This window comes from Phragmites australis, chromosome 15 (assembly GCF_958298935.1).
Source record: "Phragmites australis chromosome 15, lpPhrAust1.1, whole genome shotgun sequence".
NCBI lineage: Eukaryota > Viridiplantae > Streptophyta > Magnoliopsida > Poales > Poaceae > Phragmites > Phragmites australis.
The window spans coordinates 193,871-220,758 of NC_084935.1; the positions used below are offsets into that span (position 1 = coordinate 193,871).

Sequence of the window (26,888 nt, forward strand, 5' to 3'; positions counted from 1 at the left end):
AACTAAAAAATTAATTTCACAAATTTTGTATATTTCAATATTTATTTATAAAATTATTAATGTTAAACACATTAAATTAATTATAGAGAAAATAATAGTACTTTTATACATGTATATAGTTTTAACATGTAGGTGAAAGTAATACTAACTAAAAAAATTTGTTTCATTTTTTTTTTTTTGAGTTTTAGATATTTTTCTTTGCATTTTATTCATTTCAATATTTTTCTAAATTTTTAGAAAAGAAAATTACATATGTATATATATATATATATACGTATACATATGTACCTATACATATGTATGTACATACATACGTATAAGTATACATGTATACATATATATATATATACGTATATACGTATATATACGTGTATGTATGTATACGTACTTAGGGCCTACTGCTACAGCAGCAGGGCCCCTGAGAGGGCGTCATTCCCTCCACCGTTAGGATATAGAATATTGATAGGTTGCCAGCATCCAGCCCCCTAAATCCTGGCATCGATCTTGAATCCCAGGTCCAGCCCTCTAAATCCTGGCATTCCACGATCTGACCTCCCTTGGCCACATGCGTATCCGGTGCTCCACGACCTTGATCCCCTTAACCCACCCACCATCGCTCCCGCGCACCACCACCCCCTACCAACGCGGGATCGCACGCCCCAAACCCTAGCGCCATCTCATTCTGATTTGGACTGCGTTGTCATCCGTCGCCGCACTCCTCGCCTCGCTCCTCTCCGTGCTGCAGCCAGCCCTAACCGTCCTCGTCAATATGCCTGTCGACACCACCTACGGCGAGACCTTGGAGGACGCCCTCGACGAACTCGCCATACGCCGCTATCTCACGAGTGGTGCCCTCCCTCGTGTGCTGCCCTGTAATCGACTTTTCCCATGAGTTGAGCGCCGCTGTGTAGTGCCATAGTACAAGGTGCTGCTTCCTCCTCCTGCCTCTCTGTTCCAATACTTCTGTTCTGCTTCCTCCTGCACTTGTTGTTTTATTTTCTCCTTTTTACTGGTTCGATCAATTTTTTCCTGGGAAGTACCGAAGAATGTGCAGAAAACAACTGTAGGAGTTTAACTTGGAGCCCCTTTGTCATAGAGGGGCCAACACAAGGATACTATCAGCCTACCTATTAAGATGAGCAAATATGCAAGTGTTTTGATTTTATAGGCTTGATATAAGTTACGTCATAGGATTATTTGCTTATGGATTTCAAGGATGAAGGAATTTTTTTTGAAACAACTACTATGTACATGAACAATATTTTAACAGTTAGATATAACAGATTGGACTCTTCAGTGTTCAGGCCTTACATTGAGATTTCCATTTGTTCAGTTGTGGCGCAGGTTCAAGGTTGATTCATATATGTTAAACTTACATTGACATAGAAATATATTCGTTCGTGTCGTATCTCTCTCTACTTTTGTATGTTCACAATAGCATTTTTACTCCTATCGTTATCCATTTATAATTTTTGACCTTCCATTTTGTGCTTTCACATTACGTTCATTAAGGCCCTCGAACCTCAAGGAGTATCTGTTACCTACTTCATAAGTTTCTTCTTATTAAGCATTAGCGGAGTATTCATGTGTTTTGCTATAAAGTATCTCAAATAAGGATTGCTAAAATTTACCACTCCAGACTGATATGACCGATAACTGGTGGTAACCATCCAGTTGCTGGTACTTTTCTAATCCTATTTTGTTCTTTTATACTTTGTTTCCTCAAAATCACCTCCTAGCGGCCGGTGCGGTATTTAGGTCAAGTCATTGTTTCTGTATTACCTAGGTTCACACAAGAGTGTTGACAAATGTAGTGTGCAGGTTAAACACCCATCAGTAATTGATTGCTGCTAGAATTTCCTTTTTATTTTCTTTGGTGTTGGTGTAATGGTCACTCTTCATTATCTCGATGCCTAACGCATTTTGTTGTTCACTATCATGATTTCTTCTCGAAACCTGATATGTTTCCATTGTTGCCGGGAAGCAAGTCAGAAGTTGCATCCTCTTCAGTTGAAAAGCCTCAACCTATTCGGACAAAAACTGTAGGTTGAGTGGAGCTTCTACAATCACTAAGGGATCAGAAGATTGCATTTAGCCTTGATCACAAGATGTTTGGTCAAGAGAGAGACATGTTAATTTGCCACCATTTGGATAGAGATCTAACCGAGATCCTAACTACCAATACGATTCATCTCTAAAGGCAGAAGCTGTATTTCCTGACAGAAGGAGTAATCCAAATGAGGCCTTCAATGAGAATGGTCTTTTTCTCAAGCTCTCCATCAGAAATTTTTGACAACAAATGTGAGCCACTTTGCTTTAGCACTTGCATTCTACTTCTTCAGAGTACTCAATTGTACTGAGCAATGAACCTAAAACACAAGAAATGTTCACTTTGTAGCAAATGCAATGAATTATATTACATTACATATTTATCGCCAATTATATCATTTCATACCATGAGTTATGTGTGATTACACCTTTAAATTAAGAGGAAGAATGAAAGTATAACAAAGGACATAAGAGAATATGAAAGGATAAAAAAAGTGAAAATACTTTACCATCTTTTTTATAAAAAAAAAGAATCTTACTTCCTTTACCTCCTTTCTTCCCATTGGCCAAAAGAATCACTTCACTTATGGATAATTAAATTGATGATTCTCTAAGCATATTGATTCGAACATCCAATCTAATCAACACGTGAGAAACAGAAAGTAGACCACATGCTCCACACGGCTGCTAGGGTTGGCAGGAGTTGGACAAGGACCGGATGAGCCCAAGATGGAGTTCATGAAAAAGTTTGAGGAGTTTGCTAGCATACATGTATAATTGCTTTTTCATGTACGTTCAATGGAGATATTGGCATGTCTGTCCTACGGAATCTGAAAACAGTATATGCAAAATTTGGAAGATGCGAGAGCAAAGGCTGCTTATGGCCAAATCATGATTTATTTTATTCTTTTGTTAAATCATATGTGCATTTCAATACTTCCAGTACCTTGCACTTTGGTAGAATCATAGGGACTTAAAATTAGAATCCGAATAAATTAGGATAATCTTACTGTATCTTATGTTAAAAGCTGGTCCAAAAAATATTTAGTTACAGTTAAGCTTAATATTTCCATCTGGACTTGTTCACCACATTAGTCCCTTTTTTGACTTAGATTTGGATAATGCACTCTAGAGGAATTATGTACACTTTTCAACTTGATTCCCTGGTCTGTACAATATACTTTTCTTGCACCCTGATAATCATGAATCCTTATGTGCAAATGTGCCTTGTGAGTTGTGATTACTTTTCAAGTGCCTTGTCAATACGAAATTGTTCTCGAGATCCAAAACTTTTCAAGTGCTTTACATCTCATGCCACTTCCATTGATCAGACATTGTTCGGACCAGCTAGGCTATGGGTGACGATAATGAGGTCATCCTTTGGTACGATTTTGAGTCCAATCTTCAGGTTCACCTTTCATGTGTGTGTGCGCGCCTTGAAGTGTTGAGATAATCTTCACGTCTTATTTCATGTCAAGTCCTTAAGCCATCTTCAGGAACCTATTTGAGAGGGGAAGAACATCTTGGTAACAGTTCCTCCTTTCTATTCACACTTGCAAAGTTTTTTACATGGATTTTGTTCATGTTTATTGAGATTTCAACCCAATTTTGAGCTATTTGTAGGTTATGTGTGACTGCTATGCACTGAATGGAGAACCGATTTTGACCAACAAACGGCACGACGCAACCAAGATATTCAGCCACCCTGGTGTCAAGGATGAAGAACCACGATCTGTATCTTCATTCCTTTCACACCTTTAGCTATTCACAAATCAATTAAGAGAACTATTGTTTGTATCACTTTGTTTATTCCCAATAGTACATCTTATTGCGCACAAAAACCAGGTTTGGATCGCCTGCGCATGACCATCGTCGAAGGTCCTACGCCGGTCGTGTTGTGATTTCCGACGGCGTCACGTGGCGAGCTGTTTCCTCCATGCGATGCAACATATCGATCGCTTATTGCATTTTCTCCAGTGTTTTCTTGGCTTCCTCCGCTCGCTTGTGATATTTCACAACTTTTTGACTTGCCGCTAGGCTATCCAACATGTATTTTTCTACGCAATCTGCCTCTCCAATTCTTCGGCTTCCAGCATGGCTGTTCTTTCCTCCTGTGTCTCATCTTTGTCTTCATATTCTGTGAAGTCATCCAGGTCTTCCCACTCTTCATCTTGCGCCTTGCCTCGCTCTTCTGCCGAAGCCTCGAAGCGAGCGCGATCGCTAGTTTCTATGACCCGCACTGCTGCTGCGCTTCCCTGGATGGCCGCTCCGTGCCTATCTCTGTTGTCTCCTGGGGGCGCGACATCAACACCATAGTGTTGTTCGCGCTCACCGGAAGCTCCTCTGGCCGAAGCGTTGCTTGAGCCTGGTACCGCCGAAGGGGGCCTTTCGACCGAAGTTTCGGCTACAGCCGAAGGCTCCGGCAATGTCTCCGATGTACCAAGTGGCTTCGTCTTCTTTTTGGGTGGCATAGCTTCGGTCCGTTCGATCCCCACGATTGGCGCCAACTGTTAGAACCGCTAACCCCAACCAAAGAAGACCTTCGTTTTAGGGGAAAACCGAAGGCTCCAGGGTGTGACACGCGTTATGAGTAAATAATCTTAATTTCTCCCGTCACTTCAGGTACAGTATGACCCTATTTATAGCCCGTACCTAACTAACTAATGCTAGGATTTACAGTTTAACCCTCTCAACTGCCATATTCCTGGCATATTCGAGGGTATTATATTACAATCAAGTACATTTGTATAATTACAACTGTGTCCTGGGCAGTTAAGTGGGCCTCGACGTCCATTTGTGGTCTTCAGGCAGTCTCATGACTGTGCTGAGGGCCCCTCTCTAGCTTCCAACTGAAGGTTCACCACGACCTTCACTCCTGCCCTTCGGCGCCATGGGTCGACCTTCGACCTCCAGCCAAAGACACGTTAGTACCTTCGCCCGCTCCAATGAGCGGAATCGTTGGTCAACCTTCGGCTTTCAACCGAAGGCCTGCCGCAGCCTTCGCCTACGCGGGCGGCAGGGGTCGCGGACCTACCTTTGGGCTCCAACTGAAGGTCCGCCGTTGCCTTCACCTGCACAGATGGGGGAGGTTGCAGGCCAACCTTCGGGCTCCGACCGAAGGTCCGTCATAGGCTTCGCCTGTATTTCCTGAAACACCACTGCAATACATATAAGTGTTCAGCCACCGGTAGACTTCAACTTGCCATACGAAGAGGGGCGAGAGATCATCCCCAACAAGACCCTTTTTGTATGAAGCGAGGCAGGCTTAGGAGGCTTTACAGTCAACCAAATAGTAGCGACTTACATACCATGGGCTAAGCTAATGCAAATGCAGCCATCTAAACACCCATCGCAAACTTGGTATAGGATGAGGGACCTGGTTGTATGAAATTGGTTTCTGAATAAAACTCGGGAATCTTTTTTTTTTTTAGAAAAGGGGTATCATTATGTAATTCAGTATCTCCAACAGAAAAAGATGCTAACATACTTTAAGACCCCAAAGGTAACAAAATGATATACATACAACTAAGAGCTACAGTTCTAACTTCAAGAAGATAGAAGAAAATAGTGTACATTCATCCCTGAATGCTAGATAGAAGAAATGCCTGCTCGTCAGTTCCTCCGAGAATTTTAGGGAAAAAACAAAACGAAAAAGAAAACAGTTACCTTGTTGATGGGCTGCGACAATGGTCGTGAATGGGCCACATGGGCTGTCCTACACGAAGCTAATTGTAGGGCTGGCTGCGTATAGGGAGTCCCAAAATTACATTAAAAAAAGTTAAAGGAGAGTAGAGACCGAATTTTCTGCAAAATTTGTGACCGGAGTGAGTAACATAATGGTCCCGCCACTGGAACACTCTAATTTTTTTACTTCTTGTTGCACAGGACAAACCCAAGCAAAACGAAAAGAAAAGGCAGGCCCAAGGGAAAGAGCAAAGAAAAGAACAAGTGCCTTGCTTGCTTCCTTGTCAATTGATGCGACTCTCGAGAGTGACATTATGATTTATTCAAAGGCACCGGCATCCACTGATTGGCATGTGGGATGTTTTTTTTTAATTACCGGACCCCTTTTTATCTGGATGTTTCTTTAGAGCTGATTTTGATTTGCCACTATGCCCTTCGTGATGTGGGATGTTTTTTTTTTGCATTCTTTTTTTAATTTTTTTTAAAAGTTAGTGATTTTATAACTCACATTATAACGCACAAACAAGTCAAATCATCCCCTTCCTCTGAATGAGACCGATAGCTATTGCAATCTGACAGCAAGGAGGAAAGGAAGCGTCCAGTCCAGCAAGGCCCTTACTTGAGTGCCACCTTTGTCTATGACGCCTTAAGCTTCGCTGTGCTTTTGTGCACCAGACATTATTATATCACTATATGTGTATGCCTTTTTGTTTTCGCAACAAATAATTAGTACAAACATATATATAGTTCTACAAGTATTAGATGCTCTATGTGAAAGGACGGAGAGATGGTCCATGCCTAAACCACAAGTATTATCCTCCAAAGGCCAAGGCTGTTGCTGTTAGGGGACCCAAACATTTGATTGTCGGCTATGTCGTTGCAGGAAAACATATGGCAAGTACTAGTATTTTGCTTGCCATGTACAAGCAGAGTACCTTGTATATTTTCGCTCCATGGGCACTACTTCTTTGGATCGTAAATATAAATTTATGCTAAATCAAGTCTTTTTAACTTTGACTATTAATGGTTAAAAAAGTCAAATAGATTGATAACATAAGCTTGATGATACTCTCATAACATATATATATTCATGTAAAAATGAAGGAAAACAAGGGATTAATTAAAGTCTGAAATGCCGGTGCCGACATACATACATACATACATACAGTTGGCGGCCATCCATTCCGTTGGGTTCCGCTCCTCCTCCCTCCCTCGCTTTCTTCCTTCTTGGCTTCGCCTCCTGTCCTACTCCTGACTCCTCACCTCACCTGCAGCTGCAGCGAGACCACCAAGAGCAGAGGAGCTGACCAATCAAGAAAAGATGGGTACCACGTACAAGTGCTGCCTCGTCTTCAAGCGCCGCTTCCACACCCGGGATGCCCCGCCGCCCGACGACGTCCGCGCCCTCTTCACCCTCCACTCCGGCGGTGGGCCCCAAATGGGCGCCGACGGCCTGCGCCGCTACCTCGACGCCACCGGACACGACCAAGGCCTGGACGACGCCGAGGTCGACCGCCTGCTCTACCAGATCCGCCTCCTGCAGGGCCGCGCCCGCGTCCCGCGTCTGGCGCGCTCGCTGCTGGCCCTCGACGACTTCCACCGCTTCCTCTTCTCCCACGACCTCAACCCACCCATCGGCCACCCGCAGGTCCACCACGACATGACCCAACCGCTCTCCCACTACTTCATCTACACCGGACACAACTCCTACCTCACCGGAAACCAGCTCAGCAGCGACTGCAGCGACGTCCCCATCATCAAGGCGCTACAGAGGGGGGTCAGGGTCATCGAGCTCGACATGTGGCCCAATTCAACAAAGGATGACATCAACATCCTACACGGCAGGTAATACTACCTTTGCTTCTTCTTCTTATACTACTTGCTGTATAATAACATGGTCGTGAGCTCTGCCTTCTTCTTGTTGCTGTTGATGGTTCTAAGAAATAATGCACAGCGCTGTCGTTCTGTTGTTACCTCACCTGAGCGCGTAACTTCTATAATTGTTATTATACTACCCAATTGCTGATACCAGTGTCTGATGTGCCCTTTAAACTCTCATAACATCTGAGAAATTTCGAGAGAGAAAAACAATCAATCAAAGATTGCAGCTTTGGGAACTTGCCTTCGTTTAATATGTATCCTACCTACTGTACTCTTCAAAATTCGAGAAATAATTCAGTTCAATCAATTCATGTTCATAGTCGGCGACACTGCCAGTATCAATATGAGATCATGTGCTTACACTTCCTTGCAAATTCTGAATAGGACACTGACCACCCCGGTTTCGCTGATCAAATGCTTGAGGTCCATCAAAGAATACGCCTTTGTTGCATCTCCCTATCCTGTCATCATCACGCTCGAAGACCACCTTCCATCTGACCTCCAAGAAAAAGTTGCCAAGGTACCTGTATTTTGTTTCTGAAATTGCCCATTGTTTCATCTTTCTTCCTCTAATTGCACTTCTCTAGCTAACACCTGCTTCTGGAAACCCAATCATGCCGACTGTTAGATGGTTCTTGAAGTATTTGGCAACATACTTTACTACCCTGCTACCGATCATCTCAAAGAACTCCCTTCACCTGAAGAGCTCAAGGGCCATGTACTCCTCTCAACAAAGCCCCCCAAGGAGTACCTTGAATCCAAGGATGGTGCCACCATGAAAGAGGGTGATGCTGAGCTTCAACTTGGCAAAGGAGCTGGCGATGATACGGCATGGGGAAAAGAAGTACCAGATTTTCAGACTGAAATTCAGTCTGCTAAAAAGGTATTGGTCTGGAGTTCTGCTACTTTTCTGCTCCTCCTATCCTTGGTCCCATATATACAATCTGTTTAGCGAGATTTCACCAGGACAATTGTGGTTTGCTCTAGCAGCATGACGACGACGTCTCAGAACACCAAAGAGACGAAGACGACAACGACGATGAGGAAGAACAGAAAATGCAGCCACATATAGCTCCACAGTATAAACACCTTATTACTATTAGAGCAGGGAAGCCAAAAGGTTCTCTATCTGATGCCTTGAAGAGTGATCCGGATAAAGTTAGGCGCCTCAGTTTGAGCGAGCAACAACTTGCAAAAGCGGCAGAGGATCATGGCACCGAAATTGTGAGGTATACATATAATAAGTACTCTTGTTAACACCATCCTCCCTTATATCTTTAACAGGAGCAGTAGAAAGAGGGAGATAATGGAATACCATCTTCCCATGCTGAAAAAAAAAACACTTGGCACTGTTATCCTCTTTTGCTCCCCTTGCTGAAGTGATTTTTTTTTTTTTGGTTCCAAATAGGTTCACACAGAGGAACATACTGAGGATATACCCAAAGGGCACTCGTGTTACTTCATCCAACTACAACCCATTTCTTGGCTGGGTGCATGGTGCTCAAATGGTGGCCTTCAATATGCAGGTATAATTCTGTTTCTGAGCTATTGGTCCAAGCTCAACGGGGTACTTCATTCCAAATTTCCTGTTAAGTAAGATGATAAATTCAAGTTGTTATGTGTAGTCACATTATAAGATTGAACATGAAATGGCTTAAACACATATAACGGTGTCGGTTATATTAGGCAAGTGGCTGGACTATCTGACAGCTTCTGAGAACTCAAGTGGGATCTGATCCATGGCATTTGTTGCATGAGATGGGCGCCTAGCAAAGGCTGAAAATGACCAAAATTTGCAAACTTGAAGAAACTGAGACGTTTGCAGATGTGCATTACAGTATTACAGTGCCCAAATCAGTTCACTGCGTGTTAACAATTTTCTGACCATTTATGTCTGATGCCTGCTTTGCTGGTCATGCGCTTTCACTTTTCATAACGGCAATCATATTTCTTTCAGGGATACGGAAGAGCCCTTTGGCTAATGCATGGATTTTATAAGGCCAATGGTGGATGCGGTTATGTGAAGAAACCAGATTTCTTAATGCAAACAGAACCGGAAGTTTTCGATCCGAGAAAACCCCAACCTGAGAGGAAAACCTTGAAGGTGCGCCTGCTGCCTGCTGGTATATATTTTGTGTGTACTGCATTATGAAATTCAGAGACTGATGAACTGCTGCCCTTTTCAGGTCAAAGTATACATGGGCGATGGTTGGCGGGTGGACTTTAAGCAGACACACTTTGACAAGTATTCTCCTCCAGATTTCTATGTACGGGTACGTGAGCAGCTTGTAATCTGGGCTAACCAAATCTTAGCTGATAAATTTTGTTCTGAAATCACCACACCTCAGCAACAGAACAAAACTTGAATTTTAGCTTCAACTCATGCACTGGTAGGTTGGGATAGCCGGAGTTCCAGCAGACTCTGTGATGAAGAAGACCAAGGCCATAGAGGATAACTGGGTTCCGGTGTGGGAGGAGGAGTTCACGTTCACTCTGACTGTGCCCGAGATCGCTTTGCTCCGAGTGGAGGTGCACGAGTACGACATGTCCGAGAAGGACGATTTCGGCGGGCAGACCGTCCTGCCGGTTGCGGAGCTGCGGCCCGGAATCCGGGCGGTGGCGCTCTTCGACCACAGAGGGAACAGGTACAACAACGTGAAGCTTCTCATGCGCTTCGAGTTTGTTTGAGACGACGGTGCTCCGTGTCCATGTTTTCTGTTCGAGTGTGATGACGATGGTTTCGGGTCGCGATGCTTCTTTCTTGTGTGAATATGTTGTGTTTCTTTCATGCATGCTTGATGTAACAGTTGATCAACAATTAGTTTTGTTATTATGATCGAATAACACTTGGTGTAAATAGAGTGAATAAAGAAAACCTTGGAAGAGTTGATGGAACGTTTGGCTGATTGGCATGCTCAACCAAGGGCGCCTTCAGTGTGGGATTCTTACTCAAGGCATTTTCAAGTTGAGGAGCTGGTAACTGAAGAAACAAGTGTGATGTTATGGGAAATCTTGATACGTGATGAAAAAAGGAATTGAGATGTACATAGAACTTGGTGTATGGTTAAGGAAAATAAGATATACGCCTGCATTTGGACCTTGAACCATTGTCTATTGATCTGTTACTGTTACTGTTGCGGGAACAAATGGATTTTATAAGAAGCAAAAGTGAGCCAACCTGCAGTAACACACCATATGACTGAGGTTTCGTCAAGATAGCACACTTCAGGAATCATACCCATAACTTAGGATATTTCCAAATCTGCCATGACAAGACTCATGTTTCAGAAATATGTAAAAAGAACTGGAACTAAAATCCTCTTCAATAGAAATGATGAAGGACCTACTTGCTAACAAGGCGTGACATGATCTCCATCACAAAATCCACCTGTAAGGAAGCTTTGCTACCAGATTATAAGACCGTGAGCATCAAATCTAATAAAATAAGAAATGATGCCTCCAATAAACTGAAATATTAACAAGCTATCATGATTATAAGGCGTAAGTACTGAAGTTCCACAGGATGGAATCAATAAGATTCATAATAGCAATTTAATACTGATAGGATTTTAAAATTCTGGATCCTTGATGGTCTCAACCGTTCATCCCCCTTGGAGAGGGGAAGGGGGGATTACATACTGTTAAGCCAACAGGTTGTAAACTAATTCTTGCTTATTACCATCTAACTACCATAACAAAAAAATATTGATGTATGTTTTCCAAATGATTCTGGTGCATATACCAAAACTGAGAGCAAGAGGATGCAAATATCGATGGACAACTCTTCTGAAATATCAGAAATATCACGTGACTAACCAAAAATCATCAACGCATGCTTTCCAATGGAATCAAGTGCAGGCACCAAGGAGAGCAAGGGAATATGTCCTAGAAAACATGAGCAGTAGGTAGATCACATGACAGCATGAACTTCACTTTTGAATTAAAATCAAAGAATCCTAGGACCACGCCATCCTGGTCATATCCGCAAATATCTCTCGCAAACTAGACTACAATACAAAAATCATACCATCCATTTCACGACAGCAAATATCTCAGCCTAACCACATAGCCATGTATCACGAAATGGAGGTCATGCAGCTAACTCACCAAGGCAGGAAAATCGCCTATTGCTTGCATAACAGTCCTCATGAATAGCAAAGGAAGAGGAATCTGTTCAACCTGTGGAAAAGTTGAGTTTGATCAACAACTACATCATATCGTAAGGCAGGTACTGTGAAAAAAATAATCATGCCCAGAAATAAATACCAGTTGATTTAGTGCTTTTGCCAGAACTTGCTGGGTGAATATTGTTCTTTGCTCGAAGCATGCCGCGCACGCATCTATAACCTATAACAAGTTTATGAATCCTCAGGAGATTAAATTAATTAGCCAAATGGTTTGCAGCCCTCAGTGTAAAAGAAATGGAGAAACTAACAGACCTGTTTGAGTGCTATTCCTTCCTTATCAGGATCTATTAAATGAATCGCAATCAAAATTTCTGATGGATCAAGAGAAGGGCCATTTCGTGGTGATCCCTGCGATAGGTAAAGTTGACCTGCGTGATTAGGACACAAAGCTCAACTAAGATGAATCGGTAAAATAAATCAGAATATAAGTTACTTCAAAAGCTCAAGCCTAAAATAAGGTTCGAAAAACTTGCTATTTAAGAATAAATCTTTATTAAGACAATAATAAACTCGTGAAATGTGAAGTTCTATATATACACGGGTGGAGTCTAGACTTGAACTCAAGTCTCAAGTGTGCTTTATTTTCAAAATCACAATCAAGGAATCATCTGAAAATTAACTTAAACATGCACATATTGTCATATCAGGACAAAACTAACCTGCAAGATTCGTGAAAGGGCAGTTTGAAACTTATCCATAGGAAGATTAACAATATTGGGGAGCATAGGCAGGACCTGAGAAGACAATACAATGAACAAATAACTAATGTGCAACTGAATACAGTATCCTGGTGCCAGTTTGCAGCAGGTGTGGAAAATACACATTGTGCCCTGCGCCGCCCAGTAGAGTGGCCACACGAGCCAGCTGTCGAGGCGCGGCGGCAGCAGCGAGTCCGAGCACGACGACGACGTCGCGCAGGACGTAGCTCATGGAGCGCCAGGGGTCCTTGACCCAGCAATGCTTGGGGATGGCGGCGCGGATGTCGGCTAGTCCGAACGGCGGCGGCGCCCCGGGGTCGAACGCATCGGCCAAAGAGACTCCTTGCCCTTGGGTGGGCGCGGAGGGGGACGGGAGGGCAATGCGGCGTCGGGCGGGGAGCGGGAGGGACGCAGCAGCTCTGGGAGACGGAGAGCAGCAGCTGGGGCATGGCTGTGAGTGTGCCGCGCCGCCGCTTGCTTGGCCTCGGGAGGGAGGGAGGGAATTCAAGTGATTGGTTGTTGCTGCTCTGGTTTCGAAAGGTTGGTCGATAGGATATGAGAAGTAAATTTTATAGTCTTACGAAACATTATTTCTCCTGTAATGAGATAGAAGACGTATAATTTATTTTTCTTTTTTTACTCAGTTATTAGATTATAAAATAGATCACGGATTTTACAAGAATCTTTCTGTATAAGATCCTATAAAATTTGCTAACGATATGGGTGGCTAAGTGAGCCCACCCATTTTACCGACAATTGTCAAATAGTAGTAGAATCGGGAGTGAATTCCCTTTCATTTTTTAGATTACCTCTCTTCCTTTCGTCTTATTTTTTCCATTTTAGGAAAAGTTTCAACTCAAGACAGTTTTAAAAATTCCAACTATGATAAAATCACAAATAATCTATGTCGTTAGTAAGTCTTAAATATGTTTGGTTACTCAAATTTAACTCAATCTAATCTGATGGATACATGTAATTTTAAAAAAATAACTATTTAGATACTTATATCCATTGTTACAGGATAATTCGATAGGTAAAAATATACGGTTTCATCTAACTTTTCTTAGTAGCTTGACCGAGCGGAGTTGGTGGGCAGCACAGCCGGCACAAGGACAGGACAGGACAGGAGTGGCATTTCCCTCTCCTTTTTGCTTGTGTCGTGTCCACTGCTACTGCCGCCGCCGCTAGGGGTGGAAATGGATGGTTGTGTATCCGAATTATCTGATATCCGTATCCGTTAAAATATAAATATGGATATCCATATCCGTATTCATTTGTGAAATGGATACTAAAATGGATACATCCGAATTCGTTTTTGGAGATTTAGATTCAAATGTGGATATCCGAATTCGAGATATATCCGATTCGTATCCGTATCCGCCAACCAGGGAACCAAATTTTGCTAAGTTTTAGAAATTTTAGAGGTAAGAGAAATTCTGGCCCAATCAAATTGGAACAAATTTTAGTCATATTTGATCAAATTTCAATCAAATTTGATCAAATTCCAGTCAAATTTGGTCAAAAGTTTAAATTTTCAACATGAATTTCGAGCCAAATTTCTAAAATTCTATCCCAATCAAATTAGAATAAATTTTAGTCAAGTTTTACCAAATTTCATTCAAATTTTATCAAAAATTTAAATTCCAAACATGAATTTCGAAGATTGAGTAGATATCCGAATGAGAATTCGAATTCGGACTATCCATTTTGTATTCGCATCCGAGAGTATCCGGATCCGTATTCGCATTCGAATTAAAATGTGGTAAATCGTACTATCCAAATTCGATTCCATGCGTATTCGATCCGTTTCCACCCCTAGCCGCCGCCAACAAGGTTACCAAAACAATTGCATACACATGATTGCACACACAGTTGAACAGATCAAAAGAGGGTACACACGGCAAGCAAGCAATGACTCTTTATCATTCATTCACTTTACTGCTCACCACGTAAGAAGCAGTTCTATCTATTGTCTCCTTTATCTTTACAGTAAGAAGAAGCAATGACCACAAGAAAATCACCTACACCACACTAGCTCTCATCCATGGGGGGAACGCTTTGCTATCACCCTTAATACACAAGAATTACATGGTGGTATACAACACAATCTAATTAAGCTAACGAACAAATTTGCATCCATTGCAGCAGTGCTGTCTACCTACTGGCAAGGTAGACAATCACCAGGACAGGTAGCAAGTGAAACTGATGTACACAGCACCGGATGGTATGCAACAGAGTGAATGCAATTGTCCAACAATAAATAACATCACAATGTTATAGCTTCCACCACTTCTTGTTCTCCATTGTTTTCGCAAGCTCCTGGGCGAGGGAAGCAAAGTTTTCTGCTCCATTCTGAAGCTCTGCTGTTTGTTGGCTTATTCTCTGGTAAAAAGAGAACTAGCTTTGATATCCTTCTTAATAAGAATAACAACAGCAAATTGACTACATAAAAGGTATGGGGTCACCCAGTGGCCGATCAGCAACAATCGGAAGCCCAGTGTGCAGTATGAAATGGAACATTTTACCTCGAGTTTCTCCTGCCGTTGCATGAGCTTATCTTTCGCGTGAGCAGCAGCTGCTGCTGCATCCTGCAGTGGACCTAGATTCAGCTTGCATACACAGAAAAGTGACGAATTGCAATGTTGATGGCATTACCCCGCCAAACTTATATTTGGTAAGAATTTCCTGGGGAGTTCTCATTCTCGGTTTATCAACATAGCTTGACCCTTCAAATAGCTTCGCTCTCTCTTCCTCTATTGCGAATATAAACAGACACACAAACCGAGTTTAACGAAATATAATCTTCAAAAACTGGAAGAAAAAAAACATTGTGTGCCCAACCTGTTGTTTTCTTATTCACGTGAGATGTGGAGGAGGATGCTGGTGCCGGGGCTAGTGGTACTTCATCATCAATCTCAATGTCATCTGCGTTTAATATTCTCAAATTAACAAGGAGCGCTTCAGATAATTGCTTTCAGATTTATAAGGAAGAAAGGAGGAAGAGAACCAATTGACAGTTCTATTGGATCATTAGGAAGTGGTATTGATGGTTCAACAAATGATTCTTTCAAGAAAATTGACTCCAACTGCTCGCTGGGGGTTTGCTCAGTGAAATTTCTGTTCATTTTCACATTTCCTTCAGCCTTGGCTTTGATTCCTTTAATGATGCCTCCAAGAATTCCTGCAGCTGGATTCTGCATCAGAAGTTTCCCATGAAACCAAAACCCAACATGTAAAGGGACAACATATTAGAAAAAAAAAACATATGAATAAAGGAGCTCAGGCTATGGAAGACCTGCTTTCTTCTCTGGTCACTTGAGAAATTAATAGCTGCTTCAGCAGCTGCTGCAAGTACTTTGTCGTGAAGGCACGGCAGAGATTCTGGAATCCTATTACAACAGGGTCAGGAGTCAGATCTATTGCTTCTCAATCTGAATAGGATTCAGTACATCAATGAGTTAGACATGCCACGGAAGTGAAGTACCTGAAGTCATTCTCTGAGGCTATGAGAGAGATGATTGCAAACTCAGACCCATTCACCTGTGGTGGAGTATATATTAGGAAAATGAGGTATTTTCTTTAAAACCTAAACATAGTCCGATGGTAAGGGCACACCCTAATTTCTCTTTAGACATGAAGCAACTGATAAGATGCAAGTTTTACTGGTGATCGAAGCAGTCCATCTTCGAGTGTGCTTGCCACAAAGAAAACATGACACTCATTTAGGAATCACTATTCTGGTTTTCTTTGGATAAGCTAAATATGGGTGTGGCAGCAACAATAGAGAAAATAAACCAAAACAGCTATATATGTGGCACAAAAATTCATTACAATAAATCTGAAACCAACCAACCAAACCCTCAGGATTAAGTTAGAAAGGCAAGCGAAGAAATGTACCAAAGCGATATGTCCATTTGAGGAGCTTGTGGATTTATCCATGTCTGTCTTGTAACTCCATCTCAATAATGACATCAAGGAGCTCTCGGCAACAATAGATAGGTCTGGAACAGATCTGCCATGATAACAGTAAAATTGTCATGGTCTAAGCAAACTTCACCCGTCCTTTGCATGGATGTATGTAAGGAAAACCAGAAGTCTATGGCAATGCTGCATTAAGAACAAATAATGATCCAGGATCTAATATGACAAGGAAAAGACATGAAAAAAATTGTAACTACCTCAATTCTATAGTGCCTGTCTGATAAGCTAATATCAACCCACAAATTTTGTCATCCGTGTTCTTGAAAACTGCTGACCAGCAACAAGGTTTTGCAAGTTTCGTCTTATGCAGATGCTTGCTGCTTCCCTGATGGGGAAAGGAACATCACTAGTAAGCTGTGGAAGTTTGGAAAGTCTAAAAACCAGTTCATATAAGCCAAGAACACACCTGAATCAATGATGCCGGCGAAAACAAAAGCAACACATCCTCACAGCAGACCAAAAGAAGTGAATCTGAACCATAGTTGTGTGAAAGCTGGAAAGCATTTTTTTGGTGCTTTTCAACTCCTTGTGCTTGTTTTTTGTCAAGATCATTGCCTTCTTTTCTTGTCTGACCTTGACTTGGGGATTTGTCTTCTGATAATTGGGTTTGCTTCTCGTCTGAAGCTCCATCTAGATCCAAAATCTAACAAAGTTATTCAATGATTGAAAGGAGATAGAAGGTAAGGGCCACCTTAATGCAATGAATATAATCACTTGCCTATGACATATATGGAAACAGCAGATGACTGCTTTTGATCTAAGACATGTGAATTTATCATCACACCAGTTGATCTATCAAGTACAGTAACGCGAGCCTCCTTTGTCAAGGAAAGAAGAACATCTCTGGGTACTTTTGCACCTTCCGGACTTTCTTTTTTCGCCTGATCTGCTTTTGCAGCAGATGCAGCTACACTGTAACTGCTCAAGGACACAACAGGAGAATTTGTTCCTGATGCACAATCCACGGCGAATATAATCGATAGCTGACTTGGATCAAACATTGCCACCTTAAAGAAGATAAACCAGAACACAATCATTAATTAATAATAGCTGATTATTATAAGTTTCAAGTGAATAGTGAAATCTCAGAAATCTTGACAACAACATCCATTACAAAAGTAGGTAGAATATACCTGACCGTTCTGATAGCCTGCTGCAATGACGTCCCCTGAAGCTGTAAACAGCAGAGATCGCACTGGGGAATTTGATGCCACAAAGGCAACATGACAATGAAACCCTCTCCCGTGATGAACAACATGAACTGTAAGAAAAATAAAAAAGGTGAGTGTTAATTGTTAAGGAAAATACAATTAACCATATTCAAAGAGAGAAATTTGTAATGCCTAGCATAAGTTTCACTAGCGACCTACTACAGAACTGCCTACCATTTTTAGCACAGGAACAAATGATTTCAACCTCTGCAAAAAATATGAGCAGGTTCTATCAATTTTAGACATGGCAGCTAATGTATAAGGAATTAAGGAGCAAGGTTTTTGTTCAGTGAGAAGTGCTCGATCATGATCTCTCAATTCATTTTGTTTTTCACTAATAAGCATTCAGATAAATGATAGGGCCCATGTGCTATGCCTCTCATCTGCTAGAAGAACATGATATGGCATCTGCTTGTGAGACTACCAGACATGAGGTAGACATGTGTCTTGTATGTGCTAAAAAAAGGAAGTAAACTTGGATAACATTGTCTTAATAAGGATGGCAGCAACATATTAACATGGAAGAGATATCTCGCATCAAAAAAGGCACAATTGGCAATAGGATCATTGAGGTGACATTTCGAGGCATTTTCTTCCAATCATCAGGGTTTCATACTGATATGTGGCTTCATGAAATGAAATGAGATACCTTCTTGCTTAGATTCACTCACAAAGTGAAAGCTTGAACCCCCAGTGTGCTCACGAAGTTTATAGATGCGGACCTAGAAAGAAAGATATAAAAGAGAGTATTGTACATGCTAGCAACGACCAACCATTTTGACTAATCCACAAATTTGACAGTGAGATCTAACCAGACCACTTGTTGTCCCAACAGCCAAAGTCATGTTTAATGAACAAAAAGCCAGAGATGATACAGAAGCATTTGCTCCGTCCAAATTAACATCAGCCACCTGTGGTGAAGAATAGTTATAACTTAGACTGCATTCAAAATGCAAGTAATAACACAAATAAACATTAGATGACCTTTCCATCCAAGACAAACATTGGCATTAGAACTGGAAATGTTGCATCCCAAATTCTCACAGAACCATCTTGGTAGCCTGCAATGTATATTCTTTCAACAGCATGATCTTCATTCAGTGACATCTCACTAGGAACCCCACCAGTCAAAGGCCATTTCATGTTCCCTGGTATGAAAGGTGTGGCATTTTGCCTAGCACAAAATTTCTACAGAAAATCCATATGAATATGATCTTTTATAAGTCACGATAATGTGCTGATAGAGTAAAATATCAAAATACAAACAGAACTGTACCTTCAGTGAAATATTTGGATATTCTCTTCCAGTTAGTGAACAAAGATTTGTGACTGTTATGTTGGGATCAATTGTAGGAACTGCAACTGGAAATTTCTGTGCTTCAGGAACAGCATTTCCCTCTATTGTGTTTTGCACAGAAAATAGAGAACCACCATCATAAACATTCAATTGTCCAGGATTTGTCAAGATGAAAAGTGCAGATTTTCGGCTTTTATCGGGAACCTCGGTATCTGGAACAAGTATCATATCAGCAAAGGATCCATCAAGCTTGAGATCAATCCGCGACATGCATCTGACTGATTCTAATCCAGCATTTGATTCCAAGCTAAGAACCTGTAAGAAATTTTTTTTTTCATTGAAGTCTAATTTTCTGCAATGCAAGTTTGGGAAACAATGAAAGAACTATGATTTTCCATGTAAATAAGTAATTTTGATAGGTATTAAAACATTCTTTTAGAGCAAAAGTAAGATATATGGTTGCTCACACCTGAACCAAAAAAAAATGTCTAGAGTTGTTTGGATCTAAGAAATGGGTTCTTCCCTGGGAGTAAGCCCATTTTTATCACCCTGGGACACTGTTCCTCATACTTATTGCAGGAAATTCTCATGGGCCATGTGAGTTATGTCAACATGCAAAACTAGTATAAACAAATCCCATAGTAAGTGTACCTACACTACGATAAACTAGTATCAAGGACACTAAGCCAGGAATTGATTTTAGCAAATTGGAAATGGAGCAAACAAGTACATTTGAGACCTAAGAATGCATCAGTAACAATGAGAATGAAAGAAGGCGCAAACCGTGAGAACTTCTTCAGATCCCATATCATCACCACCATATACAAAAAGATGCTCTCCTTTATTAGAATCTGCTGCTGACCCAGCAGACCAATGCAAGACAATAACAGGAAGCCTACGACTTCCTGACGCCAGCTGCAGCTTAACAACATTTGATGAAACATCGCTTTGCTTGTCTTGCCTAGAGGATATTGTAGTCATGTCCCATAGAAGTATATCTCCTGTCATATAGCCAACTGCAATGGTTGAGCACCCCTTTGATGCCCAACAAAGAGAGCAAATTTCCCTCTCTTCTTCACTTTCATCAAGAGTATTGTTCAATTGATCTTCACTAGCATCCCTCTGAGCACCAGTTACTTGACCCTTCATGTGTAAATCCCCATAGCCTCTAACAGAAATTGCATGGTCCTCTGATACATCCCAAAGAACTAGCAATCCTTTCTCATACGCAATTAGCACCCTGAAATATTTAGAAGCGGTTATTCTTAGGTGTTTAGGCTCACAACATAAATCAACGATAAATCTGCCTATAAAACCTTAAAAAAAAAATTGCCTCTCAATGAGAATAATGGGGCGAAAACAAAGCTATGGTTTCTTCTTTCGAACTTTCTTGCGTAAACACACTTTTTCGTCTTTCAGAATATCTCATTGATTTTCAAGTTAAAAAAAACAGTGACAATAGTTACAATTTCCTTGTATCTATTTGTGATTTTGGAAGTCTGACCATCCTAATATCCTCTACTATCGCCTATCAGCATGCCTGCCTTACCTTAAATGAAGACCTTACCTTGTTCCAAAAGTGTCAGGTTGGGGCAGTATTCCAACAATAGGTTGAGGATCCTGTAAGGAAACACCAGCTGCTTCTGTGAAAAAATTGAACCATGAAATGTCAAGTTTGAACCATAAAGCACAAATATATATTAAGATGGTGCAAGACAAAGAGTGCTTTTAATTCAAAATAGATGAATAGCAGAAAATTGCAATAAAGTTATGAAAGGAAATGGCCATGCTCAAGTCCATTGAAAATCATATTAACTCAAGTCATTTGCTTATGTGGTTGTGCCTAACGTCAAATATTTCTATGGAAAGTTCAAACTTCAAAGTAACAAACAATGATTATCTCTGCTCAAAATTGGAGTTTTGTTCACCATTTTACCTTGATGTGGCAGCAGGAGATTTTGTACATCAATAGAAGCAAATGGAAGAAATATTCTAGTTCTGATTAACATTTGATGAGAAAGACATAAAGGTATACCGGCTAAGGACCGTATAGGAACATTGTATGGCATCCTTTGAAGCTTCCCGTCATCTACATCATACTTCAATACAGAAAGAAGACCATTCTCATCACCAAGGTACCTGAATAAAAAGGCAAATTTACAATATAAAACAAGGGCTATGAACTGCTGCAAACAGATATTGCAAAATGTGGGAAAATAAGTGATCGTATCTATAGCTTACATCAGAAAGGTCCCCTCTATGACTGCAAAAGCAGTAATGTTGACGTCCCACTGGGAGGAATAAAATAGTTGCCTGAACTCAAGATTCCATACCTACAAGACAGACATATATTATATGCAACAGTCACTAACACTACGAGATAACATGCTGGTATGTTCCAGGGGCTTGGCAACAGCCGACACTCTTCTTGGATAAATAATGCAAGGAGTAAACAGGAGTTCAGAATAATGAAGAAAGTTGGAGTACCAACCAACGCATGAGCTCCACACAACTTATTCTAACATATATATACGAACTCCGGTAATCCCCAAGAAGTAGAAGTTTGGGTAGAACAAAACCTTATCTGGCAATGCCATACCTGGATTTCATTCTCATTAGATATGGCAACCAGAAGCCCCTGATTTTGTATGAACTGCAACGGGAAAAAAAATGCGATCAGGACATGGTATTGGAGGTTATACATAAGCAGCAAACAATGTAGCCAGTTAGTTTAACAAGGTGGATACTGGTGGGTGTTGCATACAATTGCTTCGGGGAAGTAACACAATATACATACTTAAGTATGAGAAAGGCAGTAGAATGCCCTTCAGACAGGTAGTTTTCATGTAAGGAAGTATAACAAGTATACTTTCAGCCTATCATGAATATTTAGAAAGGAAGAGGAAAAGAAAACACGGTAACATAAATACTTGGATCGTGCATGATGAAAGTAGAGAATCGCTGGCATGCAAAGGCCAACAATATAAAATTATCTTGGAAGGAGAAAAGACTCATCAATTAATAGCCAAACCTGCACAAACTTGTATGGCACACTCTTGGGTGATATCAGGAGGCATTCGATATTATCGCCTCCAAATATTTTTATCCTACCATCCCTGCAGTTTGATGTGCGGAAAAGCTATGAGGATCTAGTCAACAAGAGACAATCTTAACTTGGGCGAAGCATAGCACTAATGAAAATGTCTTAATGCAATCACGACCAGTTTTGTTACTGAACTTCTACAATAACGTTCCGGACATATCAGCAGAATAGAACACGAGAAGTAAACGACTTATTTCCATGCATATGTAAAGTACTATTATAGTTTTGTCATGTGGTAAGCAAGTCGATCGTATGGAGAGAAGTGGAATTGAAGACTGGGGTGAGGTATGGAATGGAAGGTCACAGCGTTCCGACGGCGAGGAGGCGCTGGACGGGATCAAACGCGAGTACTGAGGCGGTGTAGGGAACTCCGTAGTGAAGTACGATCTGCGCATCCATTTCCCCAGTTCCTCTTCCTGCTCCTGCTCCTCCTCCTCCTCCACCTCCTTATCCCTGCAGCAAGAAAAAAAGGAAGCAAAATCAGCAACTGGCCACAGCAGCAGAAGCAAGCTGAAGACATGGTAAGCATCGAGGCCGTGCTGAACTTGGCGAATCTGATATTCTGATCCGACTCTACCAAGGCGATTGGGAATCGTTTTGCGCAAATCTGAGGTGCAAACCGGGAGTCCAGTGGGATAAAATTAATAGTGGGCAAGAGATGGGGGAAGCAAGAGAGGGAAGAGGAGGAGCTCACCTGATGATGGAGAGCCTTGTGGAAGAGGCGCTTGGCAAACATCGGCGTCGATGGTTTGGTGTCGACGGCGACGGCGAGGTGGGTCTAACTGACCGGTTCCAAATTGGTGGCGTGGCGTGGGAGAAGAAAGCCACGGCTGGGCCGAATGCAGGTTGGGGGCCCACGTTCAGTCCGAATCCGATTCTACTTAGTGGTACATATTTTAGGAACATTTTATTAACATGTTGAATCATCATGTATGAGAAAATTATTAAGATGTTGAACAGATTCTACTCTGTCAGCTCATGTAATTACAGGTATTTAGTGAGAATTAGTAAGAATTAAAAATATTTAGCTATGTATGGGTTACAATTAGATATTATTAGTAAGAGGTAAGTACTATTATAGATGATCAGCGATGAGTAGTAACATATATTTTTAGCAACTATATATATCCAACCAAACACTCTCGTGTATTATTCCATATATCAAATTAAATATCTACTTACAACACCTTATCCACAATCATCCTGCACATCCAAGATGATTACATCTTATTCAGTACAACTAAAAAAATACCATATACTTATAGTAGTACAGTAGTACGATCGGACTCCATCGTATAGAGGAAATACTCCGTTAAGATCACCCTCAATAGATACTTAAAAATTCATTCTTATAACACTATTATAACATACTCTATTTTTTTATCTCCAACAGATACCATATTTTATACCTTCTATTACTTTCTGTATATCCGCAAACCTACAATCATCCTCTCACTACAGTAATACACACTCAGTTTTCATCGGCAAATTTACCGGAGCCGGTCTGGTGCCCGTATCGCTCTAGACCTAAGATAACGGAGCTGCTGGAGTGCGTTCTTCCAGCACCCGCGTAGGCACAGTGATTTGATGGAAAAATATCGAAGCTGTTGGAGTTAGCATGAGGTACAGGGCGGCAAAGGAGTAAACCGCACGTGCTGCAACAAGGCCTTCACCGAAGAGGAGTTGGTCTACTCTACCCTTGTACATGTACATCCGATCCATGTACGTACTGTCGCTAGCTTTTCTACGCTTGTACATGTACTGCGCAGGCAGAGATGTCGTGTCAGATGTGCTACTCCGTCCAATACAGACGCACGTTTTCTCCTGCATTTCGACTAGTATTTTAATTTCTACGTATTTTACCAGATCCTCGAAATTGCAGACCAATTTACAAGGTGGTACGGTATATGGTACATTGGTACTCCTACTCCGTATATAGTATATTATTAGGGAAGGAGGTCAACTACTAGAATGATCAGGGCTGCAGGGGTGGGATGATGTTTACTTTTTCCCCGGCCGGCCAACTACTACTGTAATGTAATGTAATGTCGTTTCGTTTGCAGTGGAATTAATTAATACTCCTCCTACCTATCAATGTTGAATAATTAAATTACTCTACTTATAATTTCCATGCAACTAGTGCATTTCAAGTTGATGATCAAGTACTACTAGTATAATACTCCTCTAGTAGACTGTATTACTATGATATGTTTTTCCAAGCAACTTGCAACATATATACTCGTATACTCTAAATCATGGGTCGGGTGCACAGAATCACTGAATGAGCGAGAGCAAAGAAAGAAAGAAAAAAGCCATAATACTAATACGATTTTTGATTGCGTAATCATGCATGCATGTCTCAGAAGGACGCTCGCTAGCTGTTGAAATGATGGACGCATTACTTGTGAAATCAGTTTAAACAAATATTAATCGTGTGTCCCAGTCGGAATTAAGATACCGTACGTTAAACCACATAGTAAGAATCATGTTGAGTTTAGGTAAATCCAAATTAAATTAAGTCTAGACACGATGCCGTTGCTGGGCAAGCCTCTACTGGTGGAGTACTACCAGCTGAGCTACCTAGGTAATAGTAATCCAACAAGGGCATAGCATAACCGAGCCATATAGAATGAAGGCGGCCATGCCAAGACCAACCGCATGCGTTTATTCTTTTTTTACTTGACGTCCTATGGCCCGTACGGTCAACCTTTCTAAAATTTTAGGCACAGATATATTTGGAACTACATAGATTTGCTATATAAAAATTGTATCATCAAAATTGCTTCCATATTAATAATAATGTATTTTCCATAGAGACTGAACAAGAAAAATCAGCACGGAAAAACCAAAGGGCTAAAACCACCGCCACCTAGTGCCCCCCTCTTCGCACCCCGCCCGACTGCCGTTGCCACCAACGACCTGCTCCAATGGCGCCCCTCCCCTCTCTCTTCCCTCCTTTCTCCTCTCCCCTCCTCCTTTCTTCCCCCCGATGGCTGGTTTTCTTCGTCGTGTGGTGCGGTCCAGGTCCGTGGTGTCCTCGTCGGATCCGCTCCAGCCTAGTTGAATCAGGCCTCCCGTCGGTCGGATCTGCACCCTGGCAACCTGCTCTTCGTGGATCTGTTGCTCTTCGGTCCTTCGGCGTGGTGGTGGTTGTGGTTGGTGGCCAGATCCGCGGATCTCCGGTGCTCCAACGTGGTGGTGGTCGTGGCTAGTAGCCGGCTCTCCTAGTGGTCGACGGCGTGCTATTGACGCTTAGATTGGCGTCTACTGGTCTCGGCCATGGCTGTGCCACCGGCGCTTGCTAGCACGAGTGCTGATGGTGTGCTGCCCGGGTTGGTGCGTTGATGTCAGCGAGGGTGTTGGCATCTACAGGCTCTGCGGCGTGCGCTGACCATCCTGCGGTCAAGCGCTCTGCTTTGTGGCTCATGCAACCGCCCCTACCCACTGCGGTCCGGCTGCCTCTTTAGGCTATGCTCCAACGTGTTGCGTGTACCGATGTGCTCAGCCGCGGCGACGGTGCCTCCAACTTCTTTGGTAGGTTTGTCCCCTACGCCTCCGCTCGGCACAACGACGTTTTCATTTCATGTGGCGTTCTCAATATCAGTTGTTGTCTGATGCGTACTCCTCTGAAGCGATGTGCCCGCTGACTAACTAGGGGTTTGGTTTGGTGTGAGAGCAAAGCTCCGCTAATCAAGCTGCTGCTCAGGATGTTGGTTTGGTGCGCGAGTTAAGTTAGGTTGGGCGAAGCTGTTTGTTTGGTTGCGTCGTGTGTTGTGGGCGTCGTTGAGTTGTTTGGAGTCATTTTACCAGCTTCTTATGTAGGTTCACCCCTACGTCTTCGCTTCATGGTGGCTCTTTATTCGGTTTGACGCTTCACAATAGAGATTTGGTCCAATGCGTGCTCCTTCGAAGCAACGTGTTGTCAACTTGTGTGACAAAGAGGTGTTGTCAGATGATGAACTCCGCAAGCGGGGATCCTGAGGGACCCCCTTTGAGATTCGGCTGGGGGGATGATTCTGAATCTACCTCGTACGTGAATTTAATACGAATATGTGAGATCTAGGCGGGACGGATGTTCGGCTACTAGTGGGAGTAAATGCTTGAGGGATTTTAGATAGATTCGGGTCGCACAGAGCGCAATACCCTACTCCTGTGTGTATGCTATTAATGCTCTGGGAATATCTTTATCTGGATCTCTGTGTTACAAGGTTTTTTGTCTAAGTCTAGAGCTTCAGTTTTGCTTCAAGCTTGGTGAACCTCTGCTGCTTCTCAGACTTGTGTGTCGTATGCTTTGTCTTTGTTCAGGCGTGTTCCTCTCTTTTTCTTTTCTGAAGTGCACCCCCTTTTATCCTGTCGGGAAAGGCTCGACGTGCCCAGAAACGGGGGCATAAGTTTACATGCGCCATAAATGGAAAGTAACTGTCATGGGCTACAGCTTGATGTTACAGGGGGTTGAAAAATCTGCCTTCGACCGGTCCCGTCGCCCATTACGCCCAGCTTTAGCATGCGCAGGGGGAGGGCCCACCCGACAGCCGCTGAACCACCCCGCGTGCCCTCTCGGTCAGAGCAGGTTTGACACAGCAGGGGGCATGCGATATACCTCGAGCCCAGTGATGATATCACCAAGCCGCACAGGGTGACGTGCGATGGGACCCGTCGCATTAAATATCCCCACGCCTTCCTACCAGGCGGTGGTAGAGACTGACGTACTCAGTACGACAGGCGTGGGGGGAGTGGTTGGAAGCGACAGGCCACGCTCCCTTTTAAATGCAGCATCGGGGCTCTCACCGATTAACA

At 42.2% G+C, this 26,888-nt stretch overlaps 3 protein-coding genes and 1 long non-coding RNA gene across 11 annotated transcripts; 2 read left to right on the forward strand and 2 right to left on the reverse strand.

Moving 5' to 3' along the window:
* The first annotated feature begins 422 nt into the window (after positions 1–422).
* On the forward strand, positions 423–4,042 carry LOC133892741 (uncharacterized). Its single transcript, XR_009904406.1, has 3 exons — positions 423–2,301; positions 3,381–3,575; positions 3,673–4,042. It is a non-coding gene; the product is annotated as an uncharacterized LOC133892741 (long non-coding RNA).
* A 2,853-nt stretch (positions 4,043–6,895) lies between these two features.
* LOC133892740 (phosphoinositide phospholipase C 2-like) lies at positions 6,896–10,499 on the forward strand. Of its 2 annotated transcripts, none has more exons than XM_062333680.1 (8): positions 6,896–7,578; positions 7,999–8,134; positions 8,243–8,497; positions 8,602–8,843; positions 9,023–9,140; positions 9,572–9,718; positions 9,801–9,887; positions 10,009–10,499. In XM_062333680.1, exons 1-8 carry the CDS (start codon positions 7,055–7,057, stop codon positions 10,300–10,302), a joined length of 1,803 nt encoding a protein of 600 aa, XP_062189664.1. In that variant the 5' UTR covers positions 6,896–7,054; the 3' UTR covers positions 10,303–10,499. The 2 variants fall into 2 exon arrangements, with proteins under 2 accessions (XP_062189664.1, XP_062189665.1); XM_062333681.1 differs by having other exon boundaries at positions 6,897–7,578; positions 8,605–8,843.
* LOC133892934 (uncharacterized) lies at positions 10,494–13,337 on the reverse strand. Its single transcript, XM_062333925.1, has 9 exons — positions 13,309–13,337; positions 12,659–12,918; positions 12,461–12,588; positions 12,054–12,149; positions 11,881–11,961; positions 11,722–11,793; positions 10,962–11,002; positions 10,793–10,876; positions 10,494–10,594 (listed from the first exon to the last, which is right to left on the reverse strand). Exons 1-8 carry the CDS (start codon positions 13,335–13,337, stop codon positions 10,840–10,842), a joined length of 744 nt encoding a protein of 247 aa, XP_062189909.1. The 3' UTR covers positions 10,494–10,594; positions 10,793–10,839.
* Positions 13,338–14,402: 1,065 nt separating this feature from the next.
* LOC133893429 (uncharacterized) lies at positions 14,403–22,932 on the reverse strand. 7 transcript variants are annotated; one of them, XM_062334437.1, is made up of 25 exons: positions 22,786–22,878; positions 22,637–22,698; positions 22,396–22,544; positions 22,020–22,104; positions 21,588–21,641; positions 21,230–21,321; positions 21,024–21,127; positions 20,556–20,631; positions 19,772–20,228; positions 18,968–19,303; positions 18,676–18,879; positions 18,504–18,602; positions 18,341–18,413; positions 17,614–17,741; positions 17,199–17,487; positions 16,887–17,110; positions 16,678–16,805; positions 16,397–16,511; positions 15,984–16,039; positions 15,795–15,888; positions 15,507–15,693; positions 15,341–15,424; positions 15,155–15,252; positions 15,025–15,087; positions 14,403–14,881 (listed from the first exon to the last, which is right to left on the reverse strand). In XM_062334437.1, exons 3-25 carry the CDS (start codon positions 22,488–22,490, stop codon positions 14,774–14,776), a joined length of 3,249 nt encoding a protein of 1,082 aa, XP_062190421.1. In that variant the 5' UTR covers positions 22,491–22,544; positions 22,637–22,698; positions 22,786–22,878; the 3' UTR covers positions 14,403–14,773. The 7 variants fall into 7 exon arrangements, 6 of the variants coding, with proteins under 6 accessions (XP_062190421.1, XP_062190420.1, XP_062190419.1 ...); XM_062334436.1 differs by lacking the exon at positions 22,637–22,698 and having other exon boundaries at positions 22,786–22,932; XM_062334435.1 differs by lacking the exon at positions 22,786–22,878 and having other exon boundaries at positions 22,637–22,779.
* Between the last annotated feature and the right edge of the window lie 3,956 nt (positions 22,933–26,888).

Excerpts from the sequence above, each read along its gene's own strand:
- LOC133893429 (XM_062334436.1), bottom strand. The coding sequence starts at position 22,490 with ATGGATGCGCAGATCGTACTTCACTACGGAGTTCCCTACACCGCCTCA. Across the intron at positions 21,128-21,229 it reads ATAGAGGGGACCTTTCTGAT|GTACCTTGGTGATGAGAATG; the intron begins GTAAGCTATAGA and ends CTTTTTATTCAG. Across the intron at positions 16,806-16,886 it reads CGCCGGCATCATTGATTCAG|GGAAGCAGCAAGCATCTGCA; the intron begins GTGTGTTCTTGG and ends TTTCCCCATCAG.
- LOC133892934 (XM_062333925.1), bottom strand. The coding sequence starts at position 13,337 with ATGGAAAAAATAAGACGAAAGGAAGAGAG. Across the intron at positions 11,962-12,053 it reads AAGGAATAGCACTCAAACAG|GTTATAGATGCGTGCGCGGC; the intron begins GTCTGTTAGTTT and ends AACTTGTTATAG. Across the intron at positions 10,877-10,961 it reads ATGTCACGCCTTGTTAGCAA|ATTTGGAAATATCCTAAGTT; the intron begins GTAGGTCCTTCA and ends TTGTCATGGCAG.
- LOC133892740 (XM_062333680.1), top strand. The coding sequence starts at position 7,055 with ATGGGTACCACGTACAAGTGCTGCCTCGTCTTCAAGCGCCGCTTCCAC. Across the intron at positions 7,579-7,998 it reads ATCAACATCCTACACGGCAG|GACACTGACCACCCCGGTTT; the intron begins GTAATACTACCT and ends AATTCTGAATAG. Across the intron at positions 8,844-9,022 it reads CATGGCACCGAAATTGTGAG|GTTCACACAGAGGAACATAC; the intron begins GTATACATATAA and ends GGTTCCAAATAG.